General features: G+C 38.9%; 1 protein-coding gene across 1 annotated transcript; it reads right to left on the bottom strand.

The window, feature by feature from the left end:
- Nucleotides 1-9,155: 9,155 nt before the first annotated feature.
- Nucleotides 9,156-10,145, bottom strand: LOC147342371 (olfactory receptor 10N1-like). The gene has a single exon (XM_086385614.1). It carries the CDS (start codon nucleotides 10,086-10,088, stop codon nucleotides 9,156-9,158), a length of 933 nt encoding a protein of 310 aa, XP_086241740.1. The 5' UTR covers nucleotides 10,089-10,145.
- Between the last annotated feature and the right edge of the window lie 1,893 nt (nucleotides 10,146-12,038).

Below are 12,038 nucleotides of genomic sequence, written 5' to 3'. Positions count from 1 at the left end.
CCCATAGGTTTTGAGTTGTCGTGTTCTCATTGTCATTTGTTTTTAGAAATTTTTTGATTTCCCGTTTGATTTCTTCAGTAACCTGTTAGATATTTAGAAACATGTTGTTTAATCTCCATGTGTTTGTGTTTCTTACAGTTTTTTTCCTTGTAATTGACATCTAGTCTCATAGCTTTGTGGCCAGAGAAGATGCTTGATATGATTTCAATTTTCTTAAATTTACTGAGGTTTGATTTATAACCCAAGATGTGGTCTATTCTGGAGAATGTTCCATGTGCACTTGAGAAGAAGGTGTATTCTTCTGCATTTGGAAGATATGCCCTGAAGATATCAATGAGATCCATCTCATCTAATGTGTCATTTAAAACTTGTGCTTCCTTATTAATTTTCAGTTTTGATGATCTGTCCACTGGTGTGAGTGGGGTGTTAAAGTCTCCTACTATTATTGTGTTACTGTCAATTTCTCCTTTTATGTCTGTTAGTGTTTGTCTTATGTATTGAGATGTTCCTATGTTGGGTGCGTAGATATTTACAATTGTTATGTTTTCCTCTTGGATAGATCCCTTGATCATTATATAGCATCTGTTCTTATCTCATGTAGCCTTCTTTATTTTAAGGTCTATTTTGTCTGATATGTGGATTGCTATTCCAGCTTTCTTTTGCTTCCCATTTGAATGGAATATATTTTTCCATCCTCTCACTTTCAGCCTATATGTGTCTTGAGGTCTGAAGTGGGTTTCTTGTAGACAGCAAATATATGGGTCTTCTTTTTGTATCCATTCAGCCAGTCTGTGTTTTTTGGTTGGAACATTTAATCCATTTACATTTAAAGTAATTATTGATATATATGTTCCTATTGCCATTTTCTAATTGTTTTGGGTTGATATTGCAGATCTTTTTTCTTCTGTTGTATTTCTTGACTATACAAGTCCATTTAACATTTGTTGTAAAGCTGGTTTGGAAGTACTGAATTCTCTTAACTTTTGCTTGTCTGAAAAATTTTTTATTTCCCCATTAATTTTGAATGAGTCCTTGCTGGGTACAGAAATCTTGGTTGTAGATTTTTCCTTTTCAGTATTTTAAATATATCCTGCCATTTCCTTCCTGCCCACAGAGTTTCTGCTGAAAGTTCAGCGGTTAAGTGTATGGGGTTTCACTTGTATGTTACTTGTTGCTTCTCTCTTGCTGTTTTTAATTATCTTTCTTTGTGTTTAGTCTTTGTTAGTTTGATTAGTATGTGTCTTGGCATGTTTCTCCTTGGGTTTATCCTGTATGGGACTCTTTGTGCCTCTTGGACTTGACTGGCTATTTTCTTCTCCATGTTGGGGAAAATTTCAACTATAATCTCTTCAAAAATGTTCTCATACCCTTTCTTTTTCTGTTCTTATTCTGGGACCCCTATAATTCAAATATTGGTGTGTTTGACATGGTTCCAGAAGTCTCTGAGACTGTCCTGAGCTCTTTTCATTTTTTTTACTTTATTTTGCTCTTCAGAATTTATTTCCACCATTTTATCTTACAGCTCACTGATTCGTTCTTCTGCTTCAGATATTCTGTTATTGATTCTTTTTAGAGTATTTTTAGTTTCAGTAATTGTGTTATTTGTCTTTGTATACTTATTCTTTAATTCTTCTAGATCTTTGTTAATTGATTCTTGCATTTTCTCCATTTTGTTTTCAAGGTTTTTGATCATCTTTACTATCATTATTCTGAATTCTTTCCCAGGTAATTTTTCTATTTCCTCTTCATTTATTTGGACTTCTGTGTTTCTAGTTTGTTCTTTCGTTTGTGCAGTATTTCTCTGCCTTTTCATTAAAAAAAAAAAAGTTATTGTGTTTGAGGTCTCCTTTTCCCAGGCTTTGAGGAAAGTTGAATTCTTTCCTTGAAGAAGGTTGAATTCTTTCTTCCTTTTGGTTTCTGCCCTCCTAAGGTTGGTCCAGTGGTTTGTGTGAGCTTCATATAGGGTGATATTTGTGCTGAGTTTTTGTTTGTTTGTTTGTTTTTCCTCTGATGGGCAAGGCTGAGTGAGGTGGTACTTCTGTTTGCTAATGAATGGGTTTGTATTTTTGTTTTGTTTGTTGTTTAGATGAGGTGTCCTGCACGGAGTACTACTGGTGGTTGGGTGATGTTTAGTCTTGTATTCAAGTGGTTTCCTTTGTGTGAGTTCTCACTATGTGATACTTCCTAGGGCTAGTTCTCTGGTGGTGTAGGGTCTTAGAGTCAGTGCTCCCACTCCAAAGGCTCAGGGTTTGATCTCTGGTCAGGAATGAAGATTTCACAAGTGGTTTGTTATGGCATTAAGGGAGACTAAAACAAATATCGAAAAATGAGAAACCAAAGATGAACTCAGGACCAATGATAGTTACAAAATCAGGCAAATAATAATTAAAATAATGGAATATACACATATACATATACACCCATGAGCAAAGTGACAACAGTCCCACAAAAATAAAGTACAGTAGATTGATCTACTGAACAAAGAAAATACAAAATTATATTTACCAGCTAAGAACAAAACTAACAAGCAGAAACTGGGAAACAAAACTAAAGAAAGGTGCCAGGTGGGGAATAAAGCAATGAAAAAAACCTAACAAACTTGTTGAAAGGAAAAGAAAGAAAGAAAAGAAAGAAAGAATAGATATGCAAAGTTAAATAGATGTAGATGAAGAAGGTTTATATACATTAAAGATTAACTGCCAGGAGAAAAGAACAGTAGGAAAGGCAAGCCAAGGAATAAATGTAGAAAAATTATATTAGGTTAAAAAAAAATTAAAATTAGAGAAAAGAGAAAAAAACAGAAGAAGAAAGAAAGAAGGAAAAAAAAGGAAAACTCCACACAACTGCAAAAGCCCAATGTAGAGGTAGAGTTTTATAACAATAGAAAGTGTGACTGAATATGCACATATACATATACACCCATAAACAAAGTCAAAACAGTCCAACAAAAATTAAGTACAATAGATTGAACCAGTGAACAAAGGAAACAAAAAATTTTATCTACCAGAACAAAACTAATTAAAGTACAAACTGGAAAACATAACTAAAGCAAGGTGCCAATTGGGAAATAAAGCAATGAAGATAAAACTAACAAATATGTTGAGAGGAAAGGAGAGAAAGAAAAGAAAGAAAGAATAGATATGCAAAGTTAAACAGAGGTAGATAAAGAAGATTTACACACGTTTAAGATTAACTGCAAGGGGTAAAGAATAGTAGGAAAAGCAAACAAATGAATAAATGTAGAAAAATAATAATAGGCTTAAAAATTAAAATTAAAAAAAGAGAAAAAAAATTCCATAGAACTGCAAAAGCCCAATATAGAGGCAGCGGTTCATGACAACAATAAAAAATGTGACTGAAGAAAAAGGAAAAAAAAAAAGGTTCAAAAGCTTAATTGGATTTCTTAGTGCTAATAAAATCGATAACTACAATGGGAGGGGGGGAGAAAAAAGAAAAAATCCAAAAGAATCTACAGAACAAGCCAAAAAGTAAGAATAATAAATATTTTTCTTGAGTTACTGCTGTCAGAGTCCTTTCCTGCGCTGGGAATCACAGTCCACCTTACCTCTCTAGGATGCCTCCAACACTGTACTGATCTCTGTACCTGCTGTGGGGGCTGCTCAGATTCTAACCTGGTCCTACTCCTCTATGTTTTTGCTTCCAATGTCCACAGCTATCAGAGTTAGTGCATTTTTCTTTTGTGGGAGCTCTCACTGACTTTGTGTATATTCCATAGACACAGAATCGACTAGTTGATCGTGTGAGTTTAATCTGCCACTTGTACAGCTGGTTGGAAGGTTTTGGGTCTTCTTCCTTAGTCACACTACCTCTGGGTTTCAACTGTGGTTTTATTTCCACCTCTGCATGTGGGTCGTCCACTGGGGTTTAGCTCCTGAGGCTGCCCTGAAGGGCTTGGCTTTGCCCCTGTGAGGGCCAGGTGTGGAGATGGTGCAGATGCTTGGATGCAGGGGTTCTTGCAGCACTAGGTACTCAGAGGGGTTGGTGGCTAGGGTAGTAGGAAATATGGTGCTGTAGAAGGATATGGCAACCGGTATTGGTCAATATACTCCAGTATTGTTGCCTGGAAAACCCCCTCTCTGACAGAGAAACCTGGCAGGCCACAGTCTACAGGGTGGCAAAGAGTTGAACATGACTGAAGCAACCCTGCGTGCATAAACACAAGACTTTTTTTTTGGCCTGTGGCAGCTCTGCACCAGTGAGAGTTGAGCATGAAGGTGGTGCAGCTGCTTGGCTTGTGGGGACCCTGGTCCAAGTGTGCAGGGACACAGACTGCCTCCACGGCAGGAATTATGGCCCTATCAGAGTCTTTCTTCAAGCCTCTTGTACCTGGTGATCAGAAGGCCTCTTTGGCCAGTCTTTCTCTGTAGCTCCACTTGTTCAGGCACTTAGAGGGCTCCCTTACCTGGGGTCCTTCTCTGCTGTTCTGCTCGTCAGGCACATAGAGGGCCCCCGCCACCCCCCCCGCCCCGACTGGGGTCCTACTCTGTAGATCGGTCCAACAGGCACTTAAAGGAGCACCCTGAGTGGGGTCCTACTCTTGTAGTTCAGTGCCTCAGACATTGGATGAGCTAGGCTGTCTATTGTTCAGCTGCTGATTCTGGCCTGTAGAGAGAGAGGCTATGGTATGGCTCCACCCCCTACGTGTGACTCAGCAGTATTGCCTTGCTTCCATGGCTGCTGCTTCCACGCTGCAGAATTGGACTCCTGATTCATTTCCCCCACCCACTGAGGGCAGGTCCAGTCCTACTAACACTCCTGTTTTTCCCCCAGTTTCTTTGTCCTACCGAGTTTTGCATGGTTCTGTATCTTCTTTTCCACTGTTCAAGTACTCCTGTCTGCTCTCAGCTGGTATTCTGCATGCACTTCTGTGTCTGAAGGTATATTTCTGATGTATCTGTGGAGAGAGGTGTACTCCATGTCCACCTACTCCCCCGCCATCTTGTTCTTAGCAATTTCCTTCTTTTTAAAGTGGGAACAATATTCCATGCATGTATATACCATGTTTTGACTATTCATTTAAAGTTAATGGACACAAATAACTTCCACTTTCTACCTATTGTGAATAATGCTGCTTTGAACATGCTATGAGTATTCAAGAAACTTTTTTTTTTTTTTTAACTTTACATAATTGTATTAGTTTTGCCAAATATCAAAATGAATCCATCACAGGTATACATGTGCTCCCCATCCTGAACCCTCCTCCCTCCTCCCTCCCCATACCATCCCTCTGGGTCGTCCCAGTGCACTAGCCCCAAGCATCCAGTATCGTGCATTGAACCTGGACTGGCATCTCATTTCATACATGATATTTTACATGTTTCAATGCCATTCTCCCAAATCTTCCCACCCTCTCCCTCTCCCACAGAGTCCATAAGACTGTTCCATACATCAGCGTCACTTTTGCTGTCTCATACACAGGGTTATTGTTATCATCTTTCTAAATTCCATATATATGCGTTAGTATACTGTATTGGTGTTTTTCAGGAAACTTTTGAATGTGTACTCAGAAGGATAATTGCCAAATAATTAGGTAATGTTATTTTTAAATTTATTGAGAAATTTCCTTACTGCTTTCCATAGTGGCTGCACCATTTTACAGTTTCCACCAACAGTGCACAGTGGATCCAAAATTTCTCCACATTTCTTTTCCTTCTTTTTTTCCCCCCAAAAGCCATTCTAATGGGTGTTAGGTGACATCTCCTTGTGAATTTGATATGCATTTCCCTAATGGCAGTGATTGGAATTAAAACTGACCTTTTCCAGTCCTGTGGCCACTGCTGAGTTTTCAATGCCAAAGAATTTTCAAACTACCACACAATTGCACTCATCTCACACACTAGCAAAGTAATGCTCAAAATCCTCCAAGCTAGGCTTCAACAGTACATGAACAGTACATGAGAAATTCCAGATGTTCAAGCTGGTTTTGGGAAAAGCAGAGAAACCGGAAATCAAATTGCCAACACCCATTGGATCATAGAAAAAGCAAGAGAATTCCAGAAAAATATCTATTTCTGCTTCATTCACTATGCTAAAGCCTTTGACTGTGTGGATGACAAAAAGCTATGGAAAATTCTTAAAGAGATGGGAATACCAGACCGTCTTACCTGCCTCCTGAGAAACCTGTATGCAGGTCAAGAAGCAACAGTTAGAACCAGACATGGAATAGTGGACTAGTTCCAAATTGGGAAAGGGGTACATCAAGGCTGTATATTGTCACCTTGCTTATTTAACTTATATGCAGAGTACATCAAGATAGATGCCAGACTGGATGAAGCACAAGCTGGAATCAAGATTGCTGGGAGAAATATCAATAACTTCAGATATGCAGATGACACCAGGAACTAAAGAGCCTCTTGATGAAGGTGAAAGAGGAGAGTGTAAAAGCTGGCTTAAAATTCAACATTCAAAAAACTAAGATTATGGCATCTGGTCCCATAACTTCATAACTTCATAGCAAATAGGAGAACATGGGAAACAATGGAAACAGACTTTATTTTTTTGGGCTCCAAAATCACTGCAGGTGGTGACTGCAGCCATGAAATTAAAAGACACTTTCTTTTTGGAAGAAAAGCTATGACAAACCTAGACAGTGCATTAAAAAGTAGAGACATTACTTTACTGACAAAGGTCCATCCAGTCAAAGCTATGGTTTTTCCAAGTCATGTCTGGATGTGAGACTTGGACCGTAAAGAAAGCTGAGCACCAAAGAATTGATGTTTTTGACCTGTGGTGTTGGAGAAGACTCTTGAGAGTCCCTTGGACTGCAAGGAGATTAAACTAGTCAATCCTAAAGGAAATCAGTCCTGAATAGTCATTGGAAGCGCTGACAGTCCAATACTTTGGCCATCTGATTTTTCATTGGAAAAGACCCTGATGCTGGGAAAGACTGAAGGCAGGAGGAGAAGGGGATGACAGAGAATGAGATGGTTGGATGGCATCAACGACTTGATGGACATGACTTTGAGCAATCTGTGTGAACTGGTGATGAACAGAGAAGCCTGGAGTGCTGTAGTCTATGGGGTCGCAGTGTTGGACATTACTGAGTGACTGAACTGACTGAATAGCAGTGATATTATGCATCTTTTTGTATGTTTCTTGTTTTCTTTGCAGAATGTCTTTAAGTCCTTTACCCCTCTTTTAATCAAATTGTTTTTCAAAATGTATTTGTTTTTAATTGAAGGATAATTAAGTGTTGTATTGGCTTCCATCAAACATCAACTTGAATTAGCCGTAGGTATATATATGTCCCCTCCCTCTTGAATGTACCCCCTCACCGCACCCCTCTAGGTTGTCACAGAGTCCCAGTTTGAGCTCCCTGTGTCATATAACAGATTCTCACTGGCTATTTTACATATGGTAGTATATTCTTTCTATGCTACTCTCTGCGTTTTCCCCATCCTCTCCCATGTGCATAAGTCTGTTCTCTATGTCTGCATCTCCATTGCTGCCCTGCAAATAGGTTCATCAGTATCATCTTTCTAGATTCCATATATATATATATATATATATATATATATGCTAATATATGGTTTTGTTTTTCTCTTCCTGACTTATTTCACTCTGTATAACATGCTCTAGTTTCACCCACCTGATAAGAACTGTCTCAAATGCATTTTTATGGCTGAGTAATATTCCATTGTATATGAGTACCACAGCTTCTTTATCTATTCATTTCTTGATGGACATAAAAATGGCCTCCATGTCCTAGCTACTGCAAATAGTGCTGCAATGGTATTGGGAACGTGTACCTTTTTCAGTTGTGGTTTCCTCAGGGAAATGACCAGTAGTGAGATTGCGGAGTCGTATGGTAATTTTATTCCTTGTTTTTTAGGAATCTCCATACTGTTGTACATAGTGTCTATATCAATTTACATTCCCACCAACAGGGTAGGAAGGTTCCCTTTTCTCCACACCCTTTCCAACATTTATTGTTTGTAGATTTTTTGATGATGGCCATTCTGACCAGTGTTAGGTGACATCTCATTGTAGTTTTATGTGCATTTCCCTAATAATGAGCAATGTTGAGTATCTTTTCATATGTTTATTAGCCACCTATATGTCTCCTCTGGAGAAATATCTGTTGAGATATTCTGCCCACTTTTTTGAATCAAGTTCTTTGTTTTTGTTATTATTGTGTTGTTGATAGAGTAAGATTTTAAGAACTCATGTTTGCATATATTTGTGACACATATTTTTAAGTAAAATTTTATGTTGTGTGCTATATACTGAGGTTTTAGATACAGGAAAGATTTAAACTGATTTAATTGTTTTGTAATGCCAATCATCACAATACTGATTTGAGTCGAGAAAAGTGGTTAGATTTCATTCAGGATCAGTTTTCATATATTCTCAACTTTAATGAGAATGTATATTTAAATTAGTGTAGCTGGTTGTTCTGTATCCCAATTATTTCTATCATGTTTCAGTTTTCATTAAATAAATATGCGATTACATCATAATTTAAAGAGCTACGTGGTATGCATTCATTCTTTTAATAAACTCATGCACAGTGCTTACTTTGTCACTGGCCCATGTCCTGTGGATACAACAGTGAATAAGACAAATGTGAGGAAGCATTTTCTATCTCTTTATTCATTTAAAAGGAAAAGGAGTTTGGAGGAGAACGATACATGTATATGTATAGCTGAATCCCTTTGCTGTTCACCTGAAACTCACAACATTGTTAACTGGCTATACTCCAACACAAAATAAAAATTAAAAAACAAAACAAAGAAACAGAAAAGAAATAGACAACCTTACTTGCAAAGCAGAAATAGAGACACAGATACAGAGAACAGAAATATGGATACCAAGCCAGAAAGGCTGTGGTGGGATGAATTGGGAGATTGGGACTGACATATATACACTATTGATACTATGTATAAGATAGATAAAAAGTAAGAACCTGCTGTGTAGCACAGGGAACTCTAAATGCTCTGCGGTGACCTAAATGGGAAAGAAATCCAAAAGAGAAGGAATACATATGTGGGTATGACTGATCCACTTTACTACATAGAAGAAACGAACACAACATTATAAAGCACATATTCCAGTAAAATTTAAAAAAAATCAGAAGAATTAGGAGAATGATGTTAAAAGACAATAAATCTAAAATCCTTCACAAAACTCATAATTTAGTCCAGAGCAGTAAATACTACATTATAGAATACCCTTTTTAATGAGCTTTTCACCTCCTTATTCCTTAAGGAATAGATTAATGAGTTCAGCATGGGTGAGACAATATTATTTAATATTTGCACTGTGGCACTGAGAAAAGGGTTGGGTGTGGGCTGCAGATAGATGATAATTACAGGTCCATAGGCACAGAGAATGGCAGTGAGGTGGGCACTGCAGGTAGAGAAAGCTTTCTGCCTGCCCTCTGCCGAACGGATCCTCAAAATGGCAATCCCAATGTGTGCGTAGGAGACACAAACACTCAACCAAAGCGTTAAAGCCAGAAAGCCAACATTAGTGGAACCCACTCTCTGGGCCAGGGAGCTATCAGCACAAGCCAGGGGTAAGACAGCAGGAATGTCACAGAAGAAGTGGTCCACTCTATTGGGGCCACAGTAGGGTAGCTGAAAGGTAAAGGATGTCAGGATGGTGGCCTGAAGACAACCTACCAACCAAGCTGCCAAGACCAAACCAACACAGACTCCAGGTCTCATGATGAGCATATATCTCAGTGGGTGACAGATGGCAACAAAACGATCATAAGCCATCACAGAATAGAGGCAGCCTTCTGTAGAACCCAGGAAATGATAAAAGAAGAGCTGAACAGCATATCCCTTATAAGATATGGCTTGGCTCTGGCCAGAAAGATAAAATAACATCTTGGGACAGGTGACAGAGGGGAACAGCATATCCAAAATCGAGAGGAGTCCCAAGAAGAAGTACATGGGAGTGTGAAGGGTCGAGGAGGAGACAATTGCTAGAAGAATGAACAGATTTCCCAGCAGGGTGAAGAGGTAAATAAATGAGAAGATGCCAAGGAGCACAGTCTCCAGTCCCTGTGTCTGAGGTATTCCCAGTAGGATGAACTCATTCAGTTCTGTGTGGTTCCTCATATTCTTGGGAGGAAGGTCTAGGGGAGACCAAAGACAGGAAAGCTCGAATGTGGAGGCTGATTGTCGACAGACAAAATACCAATGCATTCATCCATCATCACTCAATCCTAATGGAAATCAACACTGAATATTGGAAAGACTGTTTCTGAAGCTGAATCTCCAAAACCTTGGCCACCTGATCTGACGAGGTGACTCCTTGGAAAAGACCCTGATGCTGGGAAAGATTGAAGGAAAAAGAAGAGGGCAGTAGAGGAAGAGATAGTTAGAAAGCATCACCGACTCAATGGGCAAATGAACATGAATTTGAGCAAACTCTGGGAGATAGTGAAGGACAGAGGAACCAGGCATGCTATAGTCCATGGCGTGGCAAAAAGTCCAACATGCTTAGGGACTTAACAGCAGCAAAATTTGCTTAAACATAAAGATGATATTAAAATTGAGAGGTAGAAATTCTGCCAAGAACATTGAAGGCATAGTACATACTTTCTTGGTGGTTCAGCCATGTAGAATCTGCCTGCAATTGCAGGAGAACCAAGAGATTAGGGTTGGATGCTTGGGTAGAGAAGATCCCCAGGAGAAGGAAATGGCAATCCACTCCAGTATTCTTGCTGGGAAAATCCTACACACAGAGGAACCTAGTGGGTTATAGTCTATCAGGTGGCAACGGAGTCATATATGACTTAGCCACTAAACTACAACTTTATGGCAATAGACGGCCCAGGGGTAAATGTAGTAGAGGTTCCTTTCCAGTTTCTAACTTTTGAACACTTCTCATATCTTTTCAACACTTCTCATATCTTTTCCAACTTACTTTAACTTTTCCAACACTGAGGTCTTCAAATCATAGATCTATCCATGAATTCTACTGCCTAAAATCCTATCTAGTTCTAGCTCTATTTTTACTTTATTTTGGTGGTAATGATATGTGAGAGAGGGTGAGAGTCAGTACTTTTTAAAAAAAAATAAATAAAATTTGGGCACTTACAAGGCAAAGAGGGAACATAACTGGCTGATGCTATTGAATTTAAAATTGCTTTTCTCTCCTTCTGCAGGAGAAGGAAGCAGCCCTGTCCTGCTAAACTCCCATCAGCTTGCAGTCTGCTGGTAGATAGCCAGAATTCTCTTTTCCGATGGCTTTCAAATAGAATGCCAAAAATCTCAATGTGCTTTTCTCTCTTGCAATAATTCCCTCTTTGACTCTAGGAACTGTAAAAATTCCCAAACAAGCTTTAAGTAACTTTGGTCTTCCTTTGGGTATTAATCCCCCTAGTCAGAGGTCCTATTAAGCAAGGAAGCAATTAACTGCTTGTTATAATTATATCTTAGTAACTAGACAGAAAGAGAGTGAAGGAAACTGATTAAAGATGAAATCTTTTATGATTTCCTTTGTAAAATATCCCTCAGTGGAATAATATAATAATTTTAAAATTCATTTGGCATATATATCATGTATTTACAGGTACATTTATGTATTTACTGCTTTTTCATGTTGCTCTGAGTGAGTGAAGTCGCTCAGTCGTGTCTGACTCTTTGAAACCCCATGGACTGTAGCCTATCAGGCTCCTCCATCCATGGGATTTTCCAGGCAAGAGTGCTGGAGTGGATTGCCATTTCCTTCTCCAGGGGATCTTCCTGACCCAGGAATCGAACCCAGGTTTCCTGCACTGTAGGCAGATGCTTTACCGTCTGAGCCACCAGGGATGCTCAAGTGTTGCTTTAATTAATTAATTATTTTATTATTTGAGGCAAAAAGATTGATCTATTCAAGAAATAGTAACTGGGTTAGCTCAGAAAATTAATGCAATTGATGAAAAACTAAACTCATGGAAGGCTAGAAACTAGGGCAGCTCCTCAGCAGCAAGAAATTGTGGTGCATCCTCAGGGCCCTGCCAGCAGGTGATTCAACCTCAGCTGCCCATTGCTTCTGAGAGCCTCAGATCCAGATTCAAA

This window comes from Bos grunniens, chromosome 29 (genome assembly GCF_055505025.1).
Source record: "Bos grunniens cultivar Pamir isolate PY7600 chromosome 29, Bosgru_T2T1.0, whole genome shotgun sequence".
Classification (NCBI taxonomy): Eukaryota; Metazoa; Chordata; class Mammalia; order Artiodactyla; family Bovidae; genus Bos; species Bos grunniens.
The sequence above is the reverse complement of the archived record's forward strand: the minus strand, read 5'-3'. Positions and strand labels throughout refer to the sequence as shown.

Bases quoted from the DNA above. Each gene is read 5' to 3' on its own strand.
- LOC147342371 (XM_086385614.1), bottom strand. From the start codon at position 10,088: ATGAGGAACCACACAGAACTGAATGAGTTCATCCTACTGGGAATACCT.